This window comes from Mesocricetus auratus, unplaced genomic scaffold, assembly GCF_017639785.1.
Source record: "Mesocricetus auratus isolate SY011 unplaced genomic scaffold, BCM_Maur_2.0 Super-Scaffold_100053, whole genome shotgun sequence".
Lineage (NCBI taxonomy): Eukaryota > Metazoa > Chordata > Mammalia > Rodentia > Cricetidae > Mesocricetus > Mesocricetus auratus.
This window is the reverse complement of record NW_024429230.1, coordinates 1,602,739-1,627,868: the sequence shown is the minus strand read 5'-3', so window position 1 is coordinate 1,627,868 and position 25,130 is coordinate 1,602,739. Positions and strand designations below refer to the sequence as shown.

Genomic DNA, 25,130 nt, shown 5'->3' with positions numbered 1-25,130 from the left:
ACCTCTGCAGGCAGTAGGCGCATACGTGGTGCACAAAGATAGATACAGACAAAGCACTACATACTTAAGATAAAAATAAACAAGAAACAAAGAGAAAAGTTGTGGAGATGAAAGCAGATAAAGCTGAAAGAGCTTCGTATATTTACTGTATGCTAATGCAAAGCTAATTTTATCCCTCTTAATGACTCTTAGTTTAATTCTGCCTGAAACTTTCAATTCCATAAGATGCTCCAATAATCCCTAGAAAGGGACTTGAAAATATCGGAGTACTGAAAACTCAAGTATAGTACTAATAATGAGGAAAAATCTAACAAGGGAGTGGGGGCAAGAGATGAAAATTCAGAGTTGAGCCGTGAGGCATTCGTTACAGGGTTCTAGAGTGGTCCCTAAATTTAATTTCTCTACGCAGCAGATACAATAATTTCCTCTAACTTACTGGCCATGCACACATCTCTAAAATATTCCCTGGGCCTTTCCTCCCCCAGGCAGTAGGTCTATTAGTACATCTCATCTTGCAGATGAAGAAACTGACTCACAGGATGACCACCCCCAAATATGCCTTTGGGAATCAGTGTTCGCAACCACTGCTTCCAGGCTACCCACAGATTACACCCTGTGGTTCACAAAAGTATAGACTGTTCCTCCTCAGTCATTTTTCTACACATTCATAAATTTATCCTGATCTTTCTTTAAATGTGCATTTCTTAGTTGTGTTTTACACTATAAATTCCAATGTTTAAATGTCTAGACATTCCCCATTCTTCAAGGCCATTCTGAACTTCAACTTTTCTTCCAATATGCTAGAACATGACAGAGAAAAAAAATGTGGTTTGTAATAAAGAATACCAGACTCGGAGAGTTAAGCTCTGATTATGCTGGTGTACGAGTGAGCTGTGTGAACTGGAACAGGTCATGTGGCCTGGGTTTCATCTGTGAACAAAGCATCTAAATCTCAAGGTTTCTGCAAGTATTAAATGCATCAGTGACATATTGGAAAAGATCCTACAAACAGAAGCATTTTTTTAAATGTAAACTTTTGGTTTTATCATCACTAGTTAGTGCAGTACTATCTTCTAAATTAAAGTCTATATATTCTTGGACCAGCAAAATGGTTTGGTGGGTAAAGATGCTTGCTACCAAGTCTGATGACCTGGGTTTGATCCAAGGAGAGAACAGACCTCCACAGTTGTCCTCTGGAATTCATGCTTGCACTTCAGCATGTTCCACCTAAGAAATGAGTGAACAATGCTTTTTTTTCTTTGGAAACACATTTCTTCATTCCACTTTTACCAAATAGGTGGTACAAATATTCAAATATTGTGTCCCAACTGTGGCATTCCCACACACCGCTTATTTGACTATACTGTTTTCTGTTTTGTCTTCTCAACAGAAACTTTGTAACATTATGGTTTTCAATTGCCAGGTGGGTCTCAGGATACTGTCCTCACTCAACCCAATGCAGAGACAAGCAACCCAATGCAGAGACAATGGCTTGTGGAGTGAGTAGTCCATCATAGTCTTACTGTTGGGAGGCCTTTCTATTCTTGTATCCTCTGTTTGAAATGTTTCTCTTTGTTTGACTACTTAATAGCCTACCCTCCACAAATTGTTAGATAGCTCTATTTGTTTTTTGTTTGTTTGGGTTTTTTTGAGACAGGGTTTCTCTGTGGCATTGGAGGTTGTCCTGAAACTGGCTCAGTAGATCAGGCTGGCCTCGAACTCACAGAGATCGGCCTGCCTCTGCCTCCTGAGTGCTGGGATTAAAGTAGTGTGCCACCACCGCCAGGCAGATAGTTCTGTTTGTAAGATTTTAACTTTCTTTTCCTTTTTTAAAAGATGTATTATTATTGGGAGGGCGCATGACTGCTACAGCACATGAATGGAGACTCAGAGGGCAGCTCTGCAGCACTGGTTCTTTCCTTCCACTTTTCCTGGTTCTGAGAAATCAAACTCTGGTCATTTCTTTTTCTTTTTCTTGTTTGTTGGTGGCATTGAGCATATTGGAAGTGTAGTAAATACTTTTAACAAAATGTTGAACGAACGGCATTAGAAAACTACATGATCTGCTTTTCCTAATTTGTTTTTAAAATTGTCCTCTTTGGGGCACAGAAACCTCAGGCATACTGTCCTAGCCAGCAGGACCTAACTTACACTTTACTTTTAGAAACTGTGACAGTTCACTGTAACCTTAAAATTTGTAAAGAACATAGGAACCTAAGAATCACCTTAGAGAATTCTTTGGGAACCAACGCTTTCGGAATGTTTTGTAGATTTCTTCTCAGTGCTGATTAATGGAACTATGTGAGATGCTGTATATGTTCAATATCTGTACTGTCTAGTGAAGCAGTCACCATGCACACAGGCTATGGAGGTCTAGAAATGTGCAGTAGGCCAACAGAGACTGCATTTTATTTTACTCTTTGAGACAGAATTTCACTATATTGTATAGACTAGTCTCATGCCCATGGACTCAAGCAATCCTCTTGCCTCAACATTCAGGGTGGCTAGTACTACCTAAATTTTTAAAATTTAAATTTAAATTAAATTTTATTTAGTATTAAACAACCTTAACTTGAGTAGCCAAGTATAGCCACTGGATCACACAATTCTAGACTTGGTCATTTAGTGTTACAAGATGGTTGAGTCCTCACTGGTCAGAGAAAGGCTGTAATTCCAAAATGTTCTGAGTTGACAGAGGCTCAGGGAAGAAGGAAAGGGGATGAGATCACCTTGTTCCCTCAATGACCAGAGCATTCTATTTTAGACATCTACAAGAAAAGGAAATTTTTTGCTTGGAATAGTGTTGAATAAATGACTCAATAGGTTTGGATTCCTTTCAGAGTTTGGCACCTATATAGAGAACAGCTAAATTTAGATTTTAAAGGTATATTCTTCATTTTATTTAATTTATATCAATTTATAACAGTTTTTAAAAGGCATCATAATGAAGCATGCATTTAAATACCTTGTTTTTATTTAGGTTCTAAAAATGCAAGCCTTTAACTAATTCACCTCAAGGTAAGGAAGATTTAACAATACACTGTACTCTGAGCTGTTTTTTCAGAATAATAAAAGGCCTCACAGAACTCTTTACCAAGAATTGTCATTTTAAATTCTTAGCAGGTCTGTCACTTAAATCGGGCACTATGCAATTTTCCATCACGGATATAGAAAGAGCCTACCTTGTGCAATGCCTAGCCCCAGCTTTTATCTCTTTCTCCAGTGCCCTCCCGAGCTGCTGCTTCTCACTAAAAAAAAGCCCAAGTCATTTTAAAGATTAAAGATGTTTTAAAAAAAGATTATCTTGAATTTGCAGAGAAACTCACCAGGGCATCATAAACAATGCTGCAGAGGGCCTTTCCTGATGAATAAACAGATTTTTTTAGAGGTGTCGGGCTGGCACACTCAGTGGTTTTGGGAAAGGACTGGGGTTAATAACAGAAATCAGGGAGGGCAGTGGTGCTGGTGGGGAGGAAGGATGCTCACTATTCCTTTCTTTCAATTACTCTGCTTTCCCCCCTTTTAGATGTGGTACAAACTCAGAGTCAACAATAAGGTTGAAAGTAATAAAATACAGATTTTTGTTTAGCTTGTTACACTAGACTTGAGACTTCAGAGCACTTCCACAGACAGAAAACTGAAAAGATAAAGTGATTTACTCTTGTTTTATTCAAGAATACCACACTCCACACCTATGCTTTCATATTTTTCTCTAATGAACAAAGAAAACTTTAGTGACATTACAAAATCAATGGATTTCTCAGATAGCATTCCACATATGGACTGTATTTTTATTAACAACGCTGGCTTGAGGCTATTCTAGTCATGACTTCTATATATTCCGCAATGCTTCTAATGTGTTTTTGGGAATCCAGACAGGGGCATAGCAAGACTTTATTGAATCTAACACACCACTTTCAACATAACTGCAGAGCTGTTATGGTATGTCAGGAGGTAATAGGGTATGTGATTATGATAATCATCACTTTGCTTATATGCGCTAATCCATTATGGCAGACTTATGACAAAAGGAAACAATTTCTAAATCAGTAAATAGGAACTAATGAAAGGTTAATATAGTGCTGGTTAGCAGGAATAGAAAATGCAGTTTGTTGCTAAGATTGAATGTAAACCAGGTATATGCAGAGCAAAGAGCTCAAGGCAAGAATAAAATCTGTACCAGGCTTACTGAAGCAAACAAATATCACACTAGCACTAGGGAACTGAGGTAGTTTGCTAGACACATGTTAAATGTCTAAGTATCTTCAAAACTGATCACAGAACCCAAATATTTCTGTTTAATGATAACACAGGTAACTGACAGGTACACATTTATATTTTAAAACCTCTTATCTATGAAACATTTTGATTTGTAGTACTTGAGAATATGTAGCCCTGACTGACTCAAACTCACAGAGATCTGCTTGCCTCTGCCTCTGGAGTACAGGGATTAAAGGACTGCACACAACCATGCCTGGCAGTAAAACTTTAAAAATGACTGAAAGCATTTATATATATTCTCACAATCAAACATTTGTTTTAAATTTGTGTGTGTGTCCATTTGTGTGTATCTCTCTAGCTCCACATAAAAGATTATATTAATTTAGTGTATGTGTCCATATATGTCTCATGGCTCTAGTGTGGAGTTCAGAGGTCATGGTGATTGAATTGAAGACTTTGACTTGGCACCAGGTGCCTTTATCCACCGAGGCATTTTGGTGGCCCCACTTTGTAAGCTGCAAACTCTCCTGACTATATCTGGTCTTCTACAACAGCTGTCAGCTTGGAAAATTAAATAATAAAAAAATTAGACAAAACGAGTGACCTGGAAATCCTTTTCTACACAACTTACCTCTACAATGATTAAAATATGGAAAAATAGTGCTGGGCAGTGGTGGCACACGCCTTTAGTCCCAGCACTCGGGAGGCAGAGGCAGGCAGATCTCTGTGAGTTTGAGACCAGTGTGGTCTACAAGAGCTAGTTCCAGGACAGCCTCCAAAGTCACAGAGAAACCCTGTCTTGAACCCCCCCAAATGGTAAAATAACAATTCAAACTTCTACAAAGTCAACTATTATATAATTTCCTTATGCTTTCAAATGATCTTGAGAGAATTCTTAGAAGCATGCTCATTTTCCTCTATGAAGAGGAGGGTTTCTGGTTTATTACACTGTATGACACAGATACTACGGATGTGTGTTATTTTGATCCTTAATGACAATCTGCTTTTAGTAATTTAAATAGTAGTTGTATCACAAATTCAACTTTCTTTAAGGAGCTTAAAGCTTACTAGTATTGCTCAATGCTCTCAGCATGGTAGACAGTACTGAGTATGCAAATAAGGACAGAGTTCCTAAATCTCAGCTCCAGTCACATTACATTTCTCGTCAGATGAATGAGATGGCTCAGCCAGTCAAGGTGCTTGCTGCCAAAAGGGATGACCAGAGTTCAATCCCAGGCCCACATGGTGAAAGGACAGAGCTGACTCTAGCAAGTTCTCCTTAGAGTTTCACACGTATGCTGTGGCAGGCATGTGCCCTACTATTAAATAAATAAGCATAATTCTGAAATGTTACCATAGATATATAATATTGCAAATTGATGTAGAAAACAGCATCTGACAGTTCAGGCTCAATATCAGCCATCAGACTCATAAATTCAAGTTAATTATCTGTCAATTAACCCGGGTTCATACTAAAGTTAGTGTTTTCTAACAGTCAATTAGAAGATAGATATTATGCAGACAAAAACATGGTCTTGACTGTATCATAATTTTGCCAATAACAACCACATGGAGTTTTGAATCTTGACAAGATTATACTTCTATTAGGAAAACAGAATCAAGACCAGAAAATTAAGGCCAATTATCAATATTTTTTCAGAAAAATAAAACATACTCTATGTTTTTTAAAAAAGATGAGAGGGAGACAAGTTTCAACAGGAAGTTCATAAGCAGGGTTTAAATTAATCAGTCCCTAACGACTGTTAAGTACAGCCTTTGAAAACTAATTTGCATAATGATAATCTACATGTGATAGGGTTGAACTTATTTCAGTGACATTATAGCTCACAATTCTGTCTTGCTCCACTACTGCTTCAGCACTGAATCTTAGGAAATGTAATGCAGCTAATGAGGTAGCTTTTTAACTGAACAAACTGACAGGCCCCATATCTGCAGAGGCAGCTTGAAACTGTGCCCAACCTCTTGGCTTCCCAAGAGGCTTTTCAAAATTCAATAAATAACATCTGTAGGCGATGTTGGGTGCAGACCTAGCAGAGTGCGTCATAACACTGTGCTGGCAGAACAAAGAAACCATGACGACTGCCAAGTTTCCATGGCAACTGCAGTGAGGCTCTGAGAGTATAATAGCACATCAATCACTGTCCAAAAGAACTTCATTATCAGCTAGAAAAAACCTCTAGGATCTGTTTAGTGTGCAATTGTGGGTTAACTCACCTCAAAGCCTTGCTCTCTAGCAAAAGTGGCAGCTTCCTGGGGGGGGAAAAAGAACAGTTAATTATAAAGTGCTAGATAATGAAGAAATAATTCATTTTGAAACTCATTCAGTCTCTTTTTACACAATTATCTCAATATACTCACATAGATTAATTTTTATTTTTACTCTAAAAATATTTCCTTTTTTGTCTTGTCATGAAAAACAATGGGCCACATAATGTCAACACACTTCACAAGTTGGAACACAGAAGATGCGGTGTGCATTTTCTACATAAGCTGCCACAATGAGTTCAGGTGTTCTGACCTCAGCAAAGAAAGACAATCACTTGAAACCCAAGGACCACGCTGGTGGTTACATTTCTAATGAAAACAGCAGCTCTCAGAAAGCTGCTCTGGAGACAAGAATGCCTGCTTCTAGAGGCACAGATATGGAATAAAATATTATTTTGCAACCCCATGATGAAATTTATAGAGACGGGGGGGCCACAAGTGGTTGCTAAAGTCTTTAAGCAGAAGGATGACAGGGGACAGGTTCTTCCCACAGAACCCAAGCAGCACAGGTTACATGCTGGTCACAGCGAGCAAAGTGTAACTTTGTGATGGAAGGGATCAAGTTGTCATCCTTTTAACCCTGTAATAATGCTTCTGTTAACATCACTTGTAGTGGGATCACCAAACATTCTGTTCCTTCTGTTATGCAGAATGGAGCTCATGGTGTCACCCAGGAAGTATTTTGCCCCAAAGATCTTAACACCAATTAATCAAAACTTTAGTCCAATAATTTGTCCTAACAAGAAAAAGAAAGAAACAAATTAAAGGAGTCAGTGATAAGGAAAATGAACAAATCTGCAAGATGGAACATTTATAGGGCAACTAGTTTGGTTTCTTTAACTAAAATTAACCTCCAGATAAATTGTTAAGGGGAAATGAACAGAACCAAGGCATGGACTTTAACTGACTCTTTATTAAACTAGCTCTGAAAGACACATGAACAAATGTAATTTGAGAGTAAGAAAATATGAGGAAGCATTAGTTTGATACTAGGGATGATCAGCATGGTAAGGAACGAAGGAAAGCAAATTTGACAAAATACTGACAACTGTGTAATCTAGATGTATGTGATATGTGGGCTCAATACTTCCACTCTATGTAAACCCATCCTCTGTTTCAAGACAAGGTCTTGCTACATAGCATTGGTTGGCCAGGAAATGTAATTCAAGAAAGACTTGACAAAAACTCATACAGACCCACCTGCTTCTGCCTCCCAAGTGCTGGGATTAAAGGTTTGAGCCACCACACCTGGCTTTTGTCTAAGAGGAAGAGGCTATAAAATTAACACTTAAAAATGTTTAAAAATTTTAATACACAAAATTCTTCTAGCTTTTAAATATTTTATGAGTATATTTTAGTGAAGATAAATGATACACTCTAATGCTTTTCTAGCAGGCTACTGAAAGACCAAACATAGCAAACCCCTGAAAACCAAAAACACACCCACATCAACGGAACCAAATCCTTACGCTTTTACTGTTTAGCTTGTGCATACATTTTAATTTTAGGAATGATAGAAAATGGAGGCAATGTTACTTTTCATTTCTACTTCCCTCCTGAAAGTGAAAAAAAAATGCAGACAACTGTCAAGAGTCTCTACATCTTAACTTACATTCCTCCAAAATTATCTTTGCCAAGAGATATTAATAGAAGGATGGGATTTGAGCCCAAGTAGTGAACACATCCAACTCAACTAGAACGACTGCTGCACCAAACCATGTAAGGCAGAAAGTACAGTCAGTGCCTTTAAAATAAATGTGAATAGTTCCCCCATGATGAGGGAAATACTAATGAAGAAATACATGCATGTACTTATGACCACTATACTAAAAACAGATTTAGAGAACCTATAATTTTGAGGGAGTGAAAGGTCAGAATGCACGATTATGGTTGAGCAGTGAAGTTAACAGGAACCTTTAAGCCGAACACAACTCTTGAGTTCATTCATTAGAGAAATATCAGGATGACCAGTGAGACACAGCTGATGTTGATGATGACATGACATACATGCACACAAACCCTTGACTACCCTCTTTTCAACTTATGAACAACAGAACGTTTATACTTCATATAGTTAATAATATTTGCTGTCTGAGATATCAAGGCAAAGGGTAAGGTTGAAAAGACATCAATGTAGCGTTTTCTAAGCTGTCATAGTTAACTAAATGGATTCTTAGATGAATAATGCAACTGAATAGCTCTGCTGAGTAGTAACTATACTTATTATTTTAGTTTTATTTGTTTTATGTATGTAAGTGTTTGGCCTGCATGTAAGTATGTGTACCATGTGCATGGCTGATGCCTGCAGAGGCCCAGAGAGGGCCCTGGAAGTGGAGCTATTGTGTGGGTGTTAGGAACCATATGTACCAGAATCCTTTAAAAGAGCAACTGGTGTTCCCCAGCCCCCAAGAACTACTTTTCAAGCCCAGCCTGGGCAACAGTGAGTTCCAGGACGGAGGGTGGGGGTGAGGGAGCTTCAGGGTCATTAAAACAAATCTGTAGAAGTGTGACAGAAGGACTGAGTTCACATGTAGTTAAACCAAGGGGAGGAGGAGCTGTGCTAGAGACTGAACTGAGGGCCCCACGCTGCCAGGTGAGTAAACCCCAAGCCCCTCATATTATTGGTGTGGAATAGGCTCTTAGGCAGCTCAGGCTGGACCTGAACTCTCTAATCCTCCTGTCTCTGAGTGCTGAGATTATAGATATGTGTCACCATCCCTGGCTACACTGCTTTACAATGCCAACTTTGCTCAAGTATTAATAAATTAACTGCAACTTGATATATTATAGAACAATGGCAAGAATAAATGAAAATATATTTACATATGTGTATTTTTTTCTTTTAGACAGGGGCTCACTATGTAACCTAAGTTGGCCTGAATCTTACTTTGAAATGTCTCTCTTCCTGTTTTCATCTCTCAAATGCTAAGATTTTAGTCTTGTGACATCATGCTTAGCTTCAAATCATTACTTTCAAAGGAAGGCATGCCTTAGGACATTTTCACACACGTAAACAGTTTCAAGCACCAACACATTTCCGGCTGAGGAAGGACATACTTAAGAAAAGCCAATTCAATCTTCTATCTTAGGGTCTGTCACACAGGTTTGCTGAGCTGTGCCCTATCGCTAGAACAGCGAAGGCCTTGTTATATGCCTTAAACCGATCTTGTCATCTGGCTTCCTCTCACCTTGCTTTGATCTTGGACAGGAGCCCCAAGTCACACCATTAGAGAGGGCAGCTGTCTCACATCATTGTAGACTGTGTCACCACTAACCTCTGCTCTGAAGGTGTTTGTAGAAATGATGGGACAGCGTTTATTTTTCCCCCTTAGCAAAACAAACAAAACAGCAGAGGGGAACAGTTTGACCCAGCAAGAATTTTAAGTAGAATTTTTGCTCTCGGATTCACTGCATGGAAGAGAGGAAAGAAAAGGCAGTAGGTCAGAAAACAGTGAAGAAAGAATGAGCTTAGAGGGTGGGCAGAAAAGCAAGGCGGGTTCCAAGAATCAGGAGTAATTCCAAGTGAACTGATCACACCAAATTGAAAAGGACTTGTTAGTGTGCCATTGCAGTAAAAGCGAGAAAAGCAAACAAGCAAGTCCCCATCTGTGCTGCCCCAGGGCGCCTCGTACTGAGTTTCACAAATCTAATGAAGCAGTCAGGTTAAAATCCAACCACAGAGTGGCTGTGACATGTGGAGAATAGCTAGGGTTAGAACAGAGGAGCAGGGCAGTTCCTACTGCAGGTGATTATCCATGTTGATAATCATTATATTTACAGGCTTTCCATTTTAGATCTGACATAAAAAATCACCAAGGAGGAGGGATTAAGGAGATAAACAACTGACACAGGAGGGTTCCCTGCTCCCGTGAGAGTGCAGCACTTCCATTCATGCATGGCAAGCGACACTAAGCAGGGCTGGGAGGGCGATTTCTGATCAGCCTGCACTTCACACTGACACTTCTTTCCATTTTGGTAACTTTCACCATTATGCCAGTCCAGAGACACGTCACATTTTCAGGACCCTCCCATTGTTGAATCTGCTGTACTATAGCATAACCTTTACAACCAATGAAACTCATATGATGTGTCTTTTGCAATAACCCAGTCATCTTTATCTTCTTCCTGGAATGAGTGTTGTCAATGAAATAATACATAATTTAAAGTCTTACTCTTGTCTATACCACGCCCACTAAGGTATCACAGTAGGCTTGTTGCTTCACCACCCAGGCTAAAGGTGTATGGATTATGAAGTGAGGTTTTAAAAACAAAGCAGAAATTTATACTTAATGAGGCTGGAATTCTTACATTAAGAGCCTTTTAAAAGGGATTAGCAAGCTATTACTTAAAAAGTACAATCCTCAGATTACCCAGAAAAAGAGAAAAGCAGTGGATGTTTGTGTGCAGAAAAGACAACTGCTTCCTTTATAATCAGTCAATGAAAAAAATTTCTTCTTGTCTAATGTATTCAAGTTCTTCTTAAATGAAGCAGAATTAGTGAAATTGGTATTTAACTAAAACTACAATGGTTAAGCACATTTTAATCATTTGTAACTAGTTATTCTAGAAATACATATTCTAAATATTGGCCTAGAACCATTAGAATTTTCAAACTCTGTTATTAATTGTAGGAAGTTTTCTTCTCTTGGAGTTGCTTAGGACTTCCTGCATAGGTGGGTATGACTCTAAACTCGCACTATTATCATATCCCATAACTCTGACCCTCCTGTTTTCTGTGTTATACTTCAAGACAATCAGCCTAAGTTAAAGCTATTGTCTGCTTGTTAACACCTGTAGTTGCATCTCAGACATGAGGGCTCCCGAGTATAGGCTGAACCAAAAAGGGGGAGATTCAGGAAAGAACCATAGAACACAGCCCACTCATCTGACACACCCTGCATTGTTGTTCCAAGTGAGGAGACAGCAGAAGATTCAAGGGTTTGGTAGTCCTGGAGTTCAGATCGCAGGAGGATACCAGGGGAAAATAGGGCACCAGACCAACGCTGCATTTCACACTGTCCACCTATCAGAAAAAAATTTACTCCCAAACACTGCTGTAGACTAAGAGCATCTGTTAGGACAGAGGTCTCCAGCTGTTGCAGATCTTGAAATGATGAGATGAAAAATAACACTCTAGGCCTAAACAGTTTGAAACGGATGAATCTAAGGCATGTTAACATCTCCTGTCCATTTTTTCTCTAACCAGAACCTATACATATATTTTTCCCTCTATACAACAGGAAACTCAGACTTCTCTATATAAGGTGTGGGGTTCTTTCTGAATGGCTTCATTGCAGGAAGAGCGTACATGGGAAGATTATGGGGCTTAAAGGAAAAGGCGTGCAGTCCCAGTTTCATAGCTCATTTGCTGTGCAGCAAGTCACTCAGTGTATATGTTTCTGTATTTATTAATTACATTTGTTCATTTGGGGTTAAAACCAATTTTATTTTATGATAATAAAACGGATACATTTCACATAAAACCATGAAGTCATTTTGCCTATTGAATGCAAGCTCTTGGACAGTTTAAAAAAAGCAGAAGACCTGGAATACACTGATGACCTATCTTACCTGAAAAATCATGTGTTGCAGCAACCTCTACAATGGCTTTGTGATCTCTGACTGGTGCTCAGACCCATGGACAATTTTCTTGAGAGTATGACTATAGCTAGTAACCTGCTTCTAGTAAACAACCAAAGAGATGAGTATTTTGTTCACCGTCTTTAGCCCATTATTTCTCTCTGGACCTTACTCCACTAACTCACTGGTTGCCATATTTGAAGTACCCTTATGGAGAAGAGAATGGCCAACATGCAGTCAGTGTGCATCAGAATCTCGACAGCAGGCATTTCAGCAAGGTGTCCATAACCTGGGTTACAATTCAGTTAGACCTATGAGAGACCCTTAATCAGAGGTACCAAGACTTCAAAGCAGTGTGGTCAGAAGATCAATCATAGAGTAAGAAACTTTAGATGCCTGTTTTCAAAAACACTTCTGGATAGCTTAGTACGGTTAACCATTTCTTTATAACAGAGAAATACCCTGTATAATTTAAAAAAATCTATGTCATATGTTATTCTAGGCTATGGTACTCTTACTGAGACTAAAGTTAGATTTTTAAGTAGTGTTGTAATACCCAGGTGAGGCAAATATTGAGTTAAAGTCTAATAACACTGTGAGGTTTGCAACAGCTGTGGAAGTGATGTAGCTCCAAGTCATACTGAAATTTAATGATAAAGAAATAACTGTTGTTTCCTTCTTTTTCACATTACATGCCAGAATATAAAGACATGTTGTTTAAACTTGTAAATGCTTTCTTGTGCTGTTCTTCAAACTATTAACGACCTTTTCTTCATGCAATCTATAAAATCATTTATGCATTTTCATATGAGATTGCATTAGTGCTAACACTTTAGAAATTTTATTATTACCAATGAGGAAAAGTTTCAATTTATAAGAAAACAAAGGCTGGAAAACTGTTAAGTAACATTTGAGCCTAGGAACTGCTCTTAAAAAGAAATTTCATTCACAAAAATGTATGAACTGGCTTTTCCAAGGAATATAATGTATAACTTTTGGAGATTTCCAACCTGTGCTCTGACATTTATTGCCATATGCTTCCTGTCTGTAGAATGCTGAATAGAAATATTATTTAACATTTATTGAGTGCCAGAAACTCTGTGGGCCAATGTATAACTATAAAGACAGACATGGCCTCTGTCCAATAGGTATATATAATAAAAATTAGATAGTCAGTATATAAATTATACCTCTATTAATGAAACTAAAAAAATATTTAAGAGACAGAAAGAACACAAGCCAAAAAATGAGGCTCAGTTTGCGAGCGTTAACCTTTCCTCAAAGTGGTTTACTAACTAGCTGAGAGCAGTGTTTTAGGAGATAGAATAGTGAGCTTTTAACTTTAAACACACTTAATGGTGGCAACTAAAGGAAAAATGACGTAAGTAGGAGCTTTGCCACATTTAAGACTGATGATCCACACAGAGTGACTTTTTAGAACAATATACATTTTACTCATGGAAGTGGTGCAGTGTGTGCATGGGAAATGCATTCGTCAGCATGGGTATGTGCACATGTGCATAGTTTGAGGCTGGGTGTCTTTTCTTGGTCACTCTCCCCATTAATTTTTTTCTGAGACATAGGCAGTCTCTCACTAGATGTGAAACTCACTGATTTGGCTAAGATGATGAAGCAGAGGTCCTGGGTCCCGCTTCTAGCACATACAAGGTGGCTCACAACCATCTGCAACTCCATGCCTGGGTTCTGGATGCTCTCTTCTGGCATCTCAGGAAGCAGGCTCACACAGTGCTCTTATATAGATGCAGGCAAACATTCACAAGCATAAAATAAAGATAAACACATTTTTAAAAAGAATGAGAGGACAACCTAAGGAAACCCTCATGGAAGTATGAGGTTTTTCATTTCTTCTAATAGGCCAGTGTAGGCTTTAGTATAAATGCTTAAGCTATTTGTTTACTCAACAAATGCCAGCCTTTTCCTTTGTCTCAAGTCCTAAAAAGAGTGACTGTCATTCTGTAGACAGAAATTTAAAGGTTGAAAAGATTCAAGTATGCCCGAGTATTAAAGATGGCATCTAGATCTGTGACTGAAAAAAATCATCAGTGTGTATGCAGGTGGACACGTGTGTGCAGAATGTGTGGGTGTGAGTGTGGGCGTGCATGCCATAGTGTAGGTGTGTGTAGAAGTCAGATGTAGCTTCTGAGACAATATGATGGGTGAAAATGGAACTTTACTGATGTCTGAGAATTTCTCCTAGAAAACCTCCTCCTTGGCTTTCCATTGTATATCTTCTGTTCTCCTTTTCCTGCCTCTGTGCTTTTCTGCATTTGCTTAATGTCCTAATGAAAAGTAACTCAGCTCTCAACCTTTCAATCTTTTCCCTGATTCCACTGAGTGAGGTGGGCCCAGGTGTGGACTTTTCATATTCTCTTTATGTGATGTCATGACCCGATATCCTGCTGTACTTTCAGAGTCCTGCTGACAAGGTCCACATTCTGCCATATCCAATCTTTTCCCGTAAGACCCATGCTCACAATTACGTCATGCTTGCAAGTAGGAGGGTTATAGTCTACCTCCTAGTCACTAGTGCTAGTCTCACCCAGTCAGAATGCATTTTTATACACACCATAAGGTTGGCCTTTGCATAAAAATCTCTACTCAGATTTTTATATGTATGTATGGTATGTAGCATGTGCCAGTCAAACTAGGATGCTTGCTAGTCTCTGAACATGCCCCAGGCCTTTTTTTTTCCTCCATGCTACTTGCACAATATGTAGGGACTAACTGAATTAGAATACCTTCAACCACTCCTATCCAATCCCTCCAGGGTTAGTTCAGCCATCTTTCTCTTAACAGAAGCCTTCCTGAATTGTTCATGAGTGGCTTCCTGCAATGCACAAGGATTTTTGCTAGAGTTGTAAAAGCCTTCTTGAACTGGCAATTATAGAAACATAGTTATTTGAACAGATAGCTTATCTTTCTTATTGGACTATAAATTCTTCATGCAGAAGCCTTTTTTTCCTGTTTGCATAAAATAGATAATAAACCCCTGTTGACTTTCCAAATGATAAGCAAAAAGAAAAGAAGAAAAGACAAACCTCTAAATACTGCCTGCATGACATTGACATTTTTTTGTGGCTCATACTTTATTATTATTATTACTATTTAAAGACAGGATCTCACTATATAGCTCTGGCTAACCTAGAACTGATCTTATTCCTGTCTTTGATTCAAGGTCATAAGCTTATAGTTTTATTTCTTTCTAAATAAATAAGTTTCTTGAGAACATACAGAACTAAACAGGAAAATGTGCATTAGAATGAATTAAGCTGACAAATCTAATGCCTTTGCTAAAAAAGTAAAATGGTCACCCAATTTCTATAACTGTGACTTGGAAACTCGTGGAATTGCTGTGTTGATATGTTTTGTGAGGGTATTTCTATAATCTTTATTTCCTGCCATACCTACAGGTTGCCCGCTCTGGCAAACCACCCTAAGGCATTTGATACCTGTTTTCCTTCCAAGTATCAAATCAGGGAAATAGATTTTCCCCTAAGAATGTTGAATTCTGAATTTTCATTATTATAATTACATTTTCAAGGTTGAATGCAGGTGAGGCATTTTTTGGCAGACAGTGAACACCAAGGAGAACAGCATAGCAGAGTAAGGATAAAGGCTTGCTAACAGAAGTAGCAAAACATAACAAAAAAACTGAGCTTCCTCTAGTAGTTTGAATGCGAATGGTCCCCACAGGCTCATGTCTGGATGCTTGGTTCCTAGGTGGTGAAACTGTTTTGGAAGGGTTGAAGGTGTGCCTTTGTTGGAGAAGCTGTGTTATTGGAGGTTGGCTTTGAGGCTTAATTAGCTCCATCTAGGCCACCAGTCAGTTCTCTCTACCTTCTGCTCGTGGATAAGACTTAAACTCTCAGCTAGTGCTCCAGCCTGCTGGCCTGCAACTATACTCCCTGACATGATCATCATGGACTCACCCTCTAAAACTGCAAGTAAGCACCCAGTTAAATGCCTGCCTTTATGGTCTGCCTTGGTCACGGTGTCTCTTCACAGTAATAAGAGCAGAGACAAAGACAAGAGTTTTTTGCAAAAGCATTTTACGTTGTATATGTGTGAGTGCATGTGTGGAGGACAGAGGTCAACATCACATTTCTTCTCTTATTCTACTCCTTATTTCTGAGATGCAGTCTTTCAATGTACTTGACCCTCAAATTCAGCTAGACTGGCTGGCCAGCAAGCTCCAGGGGTCCTCCTTATTCTGCCTCCCCAGCATTGGCATGAGAATTTGCTGTTATGCTTGGCCTTTTAAATGGGAATTTGAACTCAGCTCCTCATGCATATGCAGCAAGCACTTGACTGACAGACATCTTCCCAGCACTATTGTGAAGACTGAGTTATCCATAACGTCTGTTTCTGAATGATGACCTTTATATTACCCACTGCTAGCCAAGAGAAGATATTAACCTACATTTTTTATTTTGAAAAGATGGCAAAACAAGGAGTCACAAAATAAAGATATATTATTGAAATGAAAATGATAAAGCAAGGCCAATAATGCAGCTTAGCAGTAAGACACTAGACTAGAAAACGATAAACAATGGAGGTAAGTGTGCACCAAGCCTCAAGATCTGTTCTGTTTCGGCTTTCAGAAGCATTCCAAATTACGGAGTGTTCCTAAAGAAAATTTCCTGTGCAGTTGTGGAGTGAAATATGAATTCTCATCAACCACCCTCAAAGCTAAATACATCGCACTTGTAAGATTTAATGAATGTGTTACACTTAGAGCTAGTGTTGAACATTTGATGAGTACCCTTAATCTCTATGTGACCACTGTGGCAGTGTCAGACCTTAGGCATGGGAAGTATTATGTAAAATATCTCTTGGTTATGATGATCAGGTGGATTATCTTATTGTTGTTATGTGTGGTAAGAATAAATTAAAGTAGCAATAACTACCTTCCATCTTCAAGAATTTTAGTAATGGACAAACATAAGATAACTTTTACTTTTGGTTATATGACACTGATAGGTAACTTTGATTACGTAAAAACAAGGCAAAGAAATAAAGATGGAAAATAGAGGTATAGGTATAGTAGTTTGTGATTTAAATAAAATAAAGAACAAAAGGAAGAAAGTGAATTTGATTTCAGTCTAGAAAAGTCAGTAAAGTTACAAGTACATTGTAGAAAGACTGATGTCTAAATATGTAAGATATGTAGTGTGTTGGTTCCACAGGAAAGGGAAGAGAGAAAACATGATAAACACAAACCATTTTAAATGATGAAGCATAAATATACCAAATTTCAGACATAAACAATGACTCTCAGGTGAAAGTCTTTTCTAACTCTAAAACTCAGTGACCCTAAAATGGATATTTTTGGAGGGGCTTTAATAGTCATAGACAGTTAAGGAGGATCCCCCAAGGAGAGGCCTAGAGATTAAGAAATGACTGGCCTAAATCAATGAACAGTTTTAAACCCTGGTATCTGTAAAAGGTAAAGTAATATTTTAAAAGATGGCAGGAAAAGACTTGTTACTTCTTTCTAGAAATCAAAATACAAGAAATCTTTCTTTTCATTCATGGATACTTGAAATAAGCTCTTGCCAAGAAACGTAAACTATAAAGTATAGATGTTGGAAAACATGAATCACCCCTGGTCTTCAAACATGCATTTAATAATTAGGTTGCAGTTTCAAACGATATGCTGAGTTCCATGGGTTTCAACACAAGTTCAATAAGAATTTTTGACTTTACAGATGGTGTTTAGATGCAGTCAGAAGTAGAAAGGAGAGAGAGCCATGTGGTGGAGGGGTGGCTGCAGGTGAGGAGAAATGGAGGAGAAACCACAGACGTAAGGAGGCCAGGGGGCAACGGAGGAGGGGCCCAGGAACAGGCTGAGTGAGGACGCCATGGCAGCGTCCGTGGCGAAAGGCAGGAGTCAAGTGCTCATAAATTTAAATCATGCATTTCTTATTTGACGCGTTCCAACTAATGCTACAATAAACGATGAGGCACCTGTCATTTAAGAGGCAGAAATTATTTCAGGAGAACTTTGTGCCAGTTCTCAAGGAATTTTAGAACATATGGAACTTGGCACCACATGACTGCAAGTTACAATTTGCCCTTTATTCTACAATCAACTTGGGTTTTATTTAACTGTCTTTTAAAAGTTTTATTCCATCTCAATTTTAATCACATCCATTAATCTAAGAAATAGAACTGCAAGTAGAGTCATACTGCACACACTGTTATATGCCCTAAAAGCCAGGCTCATGCATTTTTCCTGATAGGAACTCTTTAAAAATCACCAGGATCATGTTGCTTACTTAGCTGTTAGGGGGACAGTCATGCAAACACTGTTGGACTCTACAGGCAAATGCTAAGGATATGGTATTCTTCCAGGAGAACCATGGGTATGCTAGGGCACCAAACAGGCTACATTCTCAGACTGGGATTTGGTTCCCCACGTCATTGTTTTACTTCCAGCCAGCATCCTGGCCCTCAGGACTTTAGAACTATCCTTTAAATAATTTAGAGTCCCACAGATCAATGTCCATTTTTTTTCTCCATGTTACTAATAATTAGCATTAATTTTTTTTTACTATGCTCCTGGATACATACAGGGAAGAACAGGAGAACTCTATTCAGAGGGGCTAACAGGAAATATCTAAAACAGAAGATACTGAAGTGTCTAGCTGTGACCAAGATGCTCTTGTCTTAGGAAGTAGTTGGTCCCCTGAACGTTAAGAGCTGACATGGCTTAATAGTGGAAGCCTAGTGTGACTAGAACACGGGGGAGAGGAAGAAAGTACCCCCCAATAGGGCAGTTTCTTAATTAATTTAGCAGGAAGAATTTAAAATCATGTTTCATTTGAGGAAAATAAGATTAAAGTAACTTTATGACAAATATGGAATTAAGAAATATATATATGGAAAGGCAGTTAGGAATAGCGTATTGAAAACAAAGATTTCTGTGTTGGGAAGAAAAATAGTGAAAGCATAAAGCAAGATATATTAGAGGATGCTAAGAGAATCATAGGATTAGAGTTCATGGGTCATCAAAAAGAAACACTGGTGGTTTTCCTCAGCCTGAGAAGGTTTTCAGGTCTGAAAACATTAGGCAGAACATGGAACAGTGCTGTCTTTTCTTAGAGCGCAGTCTTCCAATTCTTGATGGTCTTCCTGGGAGATGTCTAAGATGCTGGGTTTGACTCTAGGAAAAACTGCTAGAAGGCATGCATGTGGGCAGCAAAGGGAGAGCCGGGAAAGGTGGTAAGTCAATCATTTATTTTTTTGTCGACACACTTCTTGGCAAATTATACAATAGTACTAACCAAAGTAGTGTGGTATGCTTCTAGGATTACAACAGCAACTACAGTAAATGGTCACTTTATTCCGTGTGTGTGCCCAACAGCACATTTCTTAGTTTCTTTAAAAATGCCTTATGTCCTGAAATAAAACTAAGAATATTTACAAAATAGCAATTCGGAACTCAGACTCAAGAGAACTCTTTGAGGGCATCTTACAGTGGCTAGAACATAGCATACCAAAAGGTAACCCGTCCTTTTGCTGACCAAGCACTGACAGTGCGCAGTAGAGCAGTAATCCAGTAGAGATTAAGGCAGACCAAGCAGGCTTGGTGGTATGGATGATGGATGGACAAAGAATATCTGAGAATGGTGGTTAAGTGGAATCTAAAGAATAAATGTTAGGTGAGTAAAACCAAGAGCAGGGCAGAGGGGAGCGTGTGCAAAGGCCGGAGGAGGCATGAGAAGGCGCGCTGGAGAAGACGGGAAAAGAGGGCTACAGACACTGAATTTTGTTCCACATTTAAAACAAGACAAAAAACTAAAGAAAAATAAATACCCATAATACAACACAGCCAAAGAAAAAGTACTCAATGAGTGTAAAGCAAGACAGAAACCACATTTACTTTGCCTTTGACCTAGTTTACAAGGGCCATTTTAAAGTCACAGAGGAGAAAACATAAAACAAGTGCACTTGACACAAAAGACACCACTCGATTTCTTGCCAAAGCAGGCATTTATTGAAAGCATATGCACTATATTAAAAAGGATCCTAAAGTTTTATGTGCCAGATTTGATAAGAGATCTAATTTATATTCTGGCATTTAGCTGGAAGCCTAGATTTGTGATGCAGTAATACAATAAGAACTTGATTTTCCCTGTTCTTTGCTAGGTAAGTCACATCTACATGAACATTAAGAAGCCCAACTAGCACAAGCTGGTCCCCTAATGTAAAATAAAAAAGGTTAGAGGTCAAGGACAAGGGGACCATCAACTAAAGGGAACCAGACAAACTGTTAATCAATGAGTGTTTGTAAGCACCGTGTTGTACTCAAGCCCTTGAACCCACACTTAAATCAGAACTGTCAATGTTTTCTAGTAAGTGTTGTTAATGCCCTACTTCTGTATTACCTGCTCTATGTATATATTAAGGAAGGAGACAAAAGGAGGCTCTTAGTCTTTTAAAAATGTTGTAGCGGTATTTATCTGAAAAGCACTTACTAAGCATTAATGCATTGGGCAATGGACCATAAAGAAAGAACATGCAGCATTCCCTTATGCTTCCCTGTAACAATACTTCAAACCATTAGCGTTGGAGTTTGTCTATCTCACTTTTCTGCTAGGTTGCTTATCACTGCATTGAGTGTGCCAGGCTCACAGCAGGATTTAAATATTCAACTACCTAAGAAATGTTTTGGGAGAACCTAAGGAAAGCGGGGGTATTGACAAAAGCAACAGGCAGAAATAGGTAAGCACATTACATCCTCATATGCATGTTTCTTCAAGCTAGAACATCACTGAAGGTTCCAAGGGAATGAATTCCACAAGAAATTCAGGAGTCAGACAAGAGGGAAATAATAACAATTTGTCACTAATCCTTAGGTGATCTCTTTTTTTCATTTAGGCTTTTAAAAGCAATTTTATGTGGATTACAGGAAACAAAATCACAAAAGGCAAAGAACAAAGTCATGTATTTACGAACTCGGTGGGACATGGTCTTCTGAGTCCCATGTGCACACATCCTCCACTCTAGGTAATTGAGATGGCATAATATGTATCGTGCTTTCCTGTAAATTGTGAATATTCACTAACGCAAAAAAAAAAATCCAAATGTTCTGAGAATTTTGATACACTACACTACCAGGATCAAAATCATCCCTCCATCCCGAATCCTTTTCTCCCTCCTCTTATTCTGACCTAGAACTTATTATACAGCTTAAGTCAATGTAGGGCTCACGGCACAGCAGTCCTCTTGCTCTAGCCTCCCAGGTACTGGGATGACAGTCCCGAGTCCCCAAATCTGTCCCAATCTACTTTTCTTCTAAAGGGCTTATTTATTTTCTGTGCCTGGGTGTTTGCATGCATGTATGTGGTGCATGGGGGTGGGGAAGACAGAAGAGTGCCAGATGCCCTGGAAATGGAGTTACAGGTGGTTGTGAGCCACTGTGTGGGTGCTGGGAACTGAACTGGAATCCTCTGGAGAGCAGCAGGGCTCTTAAGCATGGAACCATGTTTCCAGCTCCTCATTATGTTATTATTATTGTTTTTATTTTTTTCCCGAGACAGGGTTTCTCTGGGTAGCTTTGGAACCTGTCCTGGAACTCTCTTTGAAGACCAGACTGGCCTCAGACTCAGAGATCCACCTGCCTCTGCATCCCAAGTGTTGGGATTAAAGTCGTGCACCACCACCAACCTGCCCTCAATAGGTTCCTATGTAATACCTTCCAACATATTTTAAATCCTCCAGAGAGTTAAACTTACTCTCCTAAAGTCATCTCTAAAAGCTAATTCAATATATTTTTAGTTTTACATCCCAAGTATTGCTGGGGTATTAAGAGAAGAAGCATCTTCTGGTAGACCTGAATTGACAAACTTACAGTTAGCTACTTATTCTACTTGTAAATCTGGGCACATGCAGAAATTTTTATGATTTCTTCAGTTTTACATTCTATAATGACTTCAGCCAAAGTTTTCCAACCAATAATACTTTCCTCTAATGAACAGTACTGCTATAAAAGACATGGATAGTTTCTGGGCTTTGTTTTAGTGCAAAGAATCTTCTTTGTAAACTGTTGGGTAATAACGACTGGTTTTATTGTTTATCTTGGAATGTGATGACAATGGATACCCTAAAAAGGATCATGAGCTCTTTGAAGATAGTATAGTCCATGCCTCAAACACAGCCTGCTACTCTCCCTTTTCTTTTGTAAGAGACTAGTAATCAAGCAAGCACGCCAACAAATGGTTTTTGTCTTTGGTAATCTGCAGAACAGAATAACTAACTAACTGTAGTTTGGCTTCTACCTAAGGGAAGATTTCCACTATGTGTGAAATACTGGTTGCTATGCTTTTTGTACTAATACTGTAACTTGGAAAGATGTATATATTCAAGCAACAACACTAAATGTTATACATATAAATGCATATGTAAGTTACTATTAAATAAGTTTCAAAAGGGCAAAATGCTAGCTAGTGTCGTCAGCTTTTCCCCCATATTACATGTCACTTTACAGTAACATTCTGAGGTGGCTGCTGACAGCTACAGAGAATTCCACCTGCTGCTAAGGAGAAACACTGCTGCCAGTATGATTAGAGCCTTCTTGAGAATGAACAGGAAATAGAGTTCCATAACCTAGGATATCTGCAAACTATGACTCAAATGACTAATTTTTGCAAATAAACAAATGGCTACATTAGAACCCCCAATGAAAGCCACAATTAGTGATTAGTAAATAACATAGTGGCCACAAGCTATAACATTCAAAATGATCACAGCTATATGAATTTACAAGGTTCCATATCCAGTATGGTGGTTTGGATGAGAGTATGCCCATCGGCTCTGGCACTGGATTACTATTCCCAGGCGGTGGGGCTGTCAGTAAGGCTCAGTGTGGTTTTGCTGGAAGAAGTAAGCCACTGGGGTCAGGTTTGAGGTTCCAAGGCCACATACTATTACCACTTTCTTCTCTGCTTCCTCTTTTTGGTTCTGGATGTGAGCTCCCTACTGTTCTAGCTGACACACTTCTCTGCAGTGAGGTGGAGGGACTCTTATTCCTCTGGAACCATAAGACCAAATAAATCGTTCACTTTATAAGTTGCCTTGGCCATTGTGCTATCACAAGAATAGGAAATTAACTAATGATACAAGAAAGTACAAAAATAAGGTTAAAGGACAAACTGAGAGATAAATTTCTTACAAATCAACTAGGGATTGATTTTTTAAATAAAGTGAAATAACAAAATAGAAGGGTAAAAAAACCTTGGAACAATTAAAAACAAAAATAGGCATGGACAAAGAAGAAATTGACAGAAATTGACGCCCCTCCCCAACGAACAAACAACCAAACAAACAAAACCTAAACAGGTTTCTCATTAAGCCCATAACGGCTCCCTCTATTAAGGTATCTGTTTTCTTGCTCTCCTGCTCTGTTCTTCCCCCAGCTGGACCTTCCTGATCCCTCATGTTCTTCTCCCCTCCCCCTTCCTCCCCACTTTTCCTTCTCTCCCAATGCTCCAAATGTTCTCAGGAGCTCTGTCCTTTCCCCTTCTGGGTGTGTGTGTGTGTGTCCATGTATGTCTCTCTTAGGGTCCTTCTTGTTTCCTAGCTTCTCTGGTGTTGTGCCTTGTAGGCTGGCTATCTTTTGCTCTATGTCTAATACCCACTTATGAGTGAGTACATACCATTGTATTATTTTAGCTTCTTTGTAAAAAATCAGGTGTTCATAGGTGTATGGATTACTATCAGGGTTTCATGGACTCCAGATTGATAGCTGGGGAACCTGTATCAAGGCTGAACTAGGCCCCATGAACATGAATATCAGTGGGGGGGTTGGGCAGTCCATGGGGTCACTGGCAGTAGAACCAATATTCATCCCTAGTGCATGAACTGGCTTTTTGGAGCCCATTCCCTACGGAGGGCTAAGCTGTCAGTCTAGATAAAGCGGGGAGGGCCTCAGTCTTACCGCAAATGATGTGACAGACTTTGATGATTCCTCATGGGAGGCTTCATCCTCCCTGAGGAGTGGATGGGGATGGGATGGGGAGATGTCGGGGGAATGGGAGGGATAGAGAAGTAGGACTGGTATGTAAAATAAGATTGTTTTTAATTAGAAAAATAATTAAAAACCCAAACACACTTGAAGAAATTAAAACATTGAATATAGAAATACAGATTTTTAAAATGATTTATTTTAAAAATTTGCTGAACTTTGAAAGGCAGTGGTGGTGCATGTCTTTAACCCGGCACTCAGGAGGCAGAGGCAGGCAGATCTCTGAGTTTGAGACCAGCTTGGTCTACAAGAGCTAGCTAGTTTCAGGACAGGCTACAAAGCTACACAGAGAAACCCTGTCTTGAAAAACAAAACAACAAAAATGATAAATAATTTGCAAAATTTTACAGGTGCGCCGGGCGTTGGTGGCGCACGCCTTTAATCCCAGCACTCGGGAGGCAGAGGCAGGCGGATCTCTGTGAGTTCGAGGCCAGCCTGGACTACCAAGCGAGTTCCAGGACAGCCTCCAAAGCCACAGAGAAACCCTGTCTCGAAAAACCAAAAACCAAAAAAAAAAAAAAAAAAATTTACAGGTGCTTAGCCAGGAGCACAATTTTGTGTGTGGTGCATGTGTACAAGTTCATGTGTGCACATGGTTCATGGTTGCAGAGGTCAGTCTCGGGTGTCTCCCTCACTGCTCTCACTTTATGACATTTATTGATTTATGTATGGACGTGTGAATGCATGTGTATATAATCCATGGTATATCTGTGCAGGTCAGAGAACAACTTACATGACTTGGCTCTTCCTTCCATCACTGGGTCCTCAGGGATCTCAAGTCTAAGTTGGGCTATGAGATCTGGAGCCAAGCGCCTCTATCAACTGAGTCTTCTCTTTGCCCCCACCTTGTCTTTCTGAGAAAGGATCTCTTCATTCTTGTGTAGTGGGGATTTTTCTGAATGAGCCATCTCCATGGCCCCAGGAGTATTTTGTTAAAATGTTTCTGGGAGGCACTTTTCTAAAACTCTACAAGTTAAAACTTCTATTTCCTGAG

General features: G+C 39.1%; 1 protein-coding gene across 4 annotated transcripts in view; it reads right to left on the bottom strand.

Annotated features, from left to right (window-relative positions):
• Nucleotides 1-25,130, bottom strand: part of Adk (adenosine kinase) — a 391,346-nt gene that overhangs the window by 68,229 nt on the left and 297,987 nt on the right. For all 4 annotated transcript variants that reach the window (XM_005083530.4, XM_005083531.4, XM_040735976.1 and 1 more), the window contains one exon: nt 6,457-6,492. In XM_005083530.4, the coding sequence (XP_005083587.1) occupies nt 6,457-6,492 (36 nt within the window). The remainder of the gene's footprint in view (nt 1-6,456; nt 6,493-25,130) is intronic.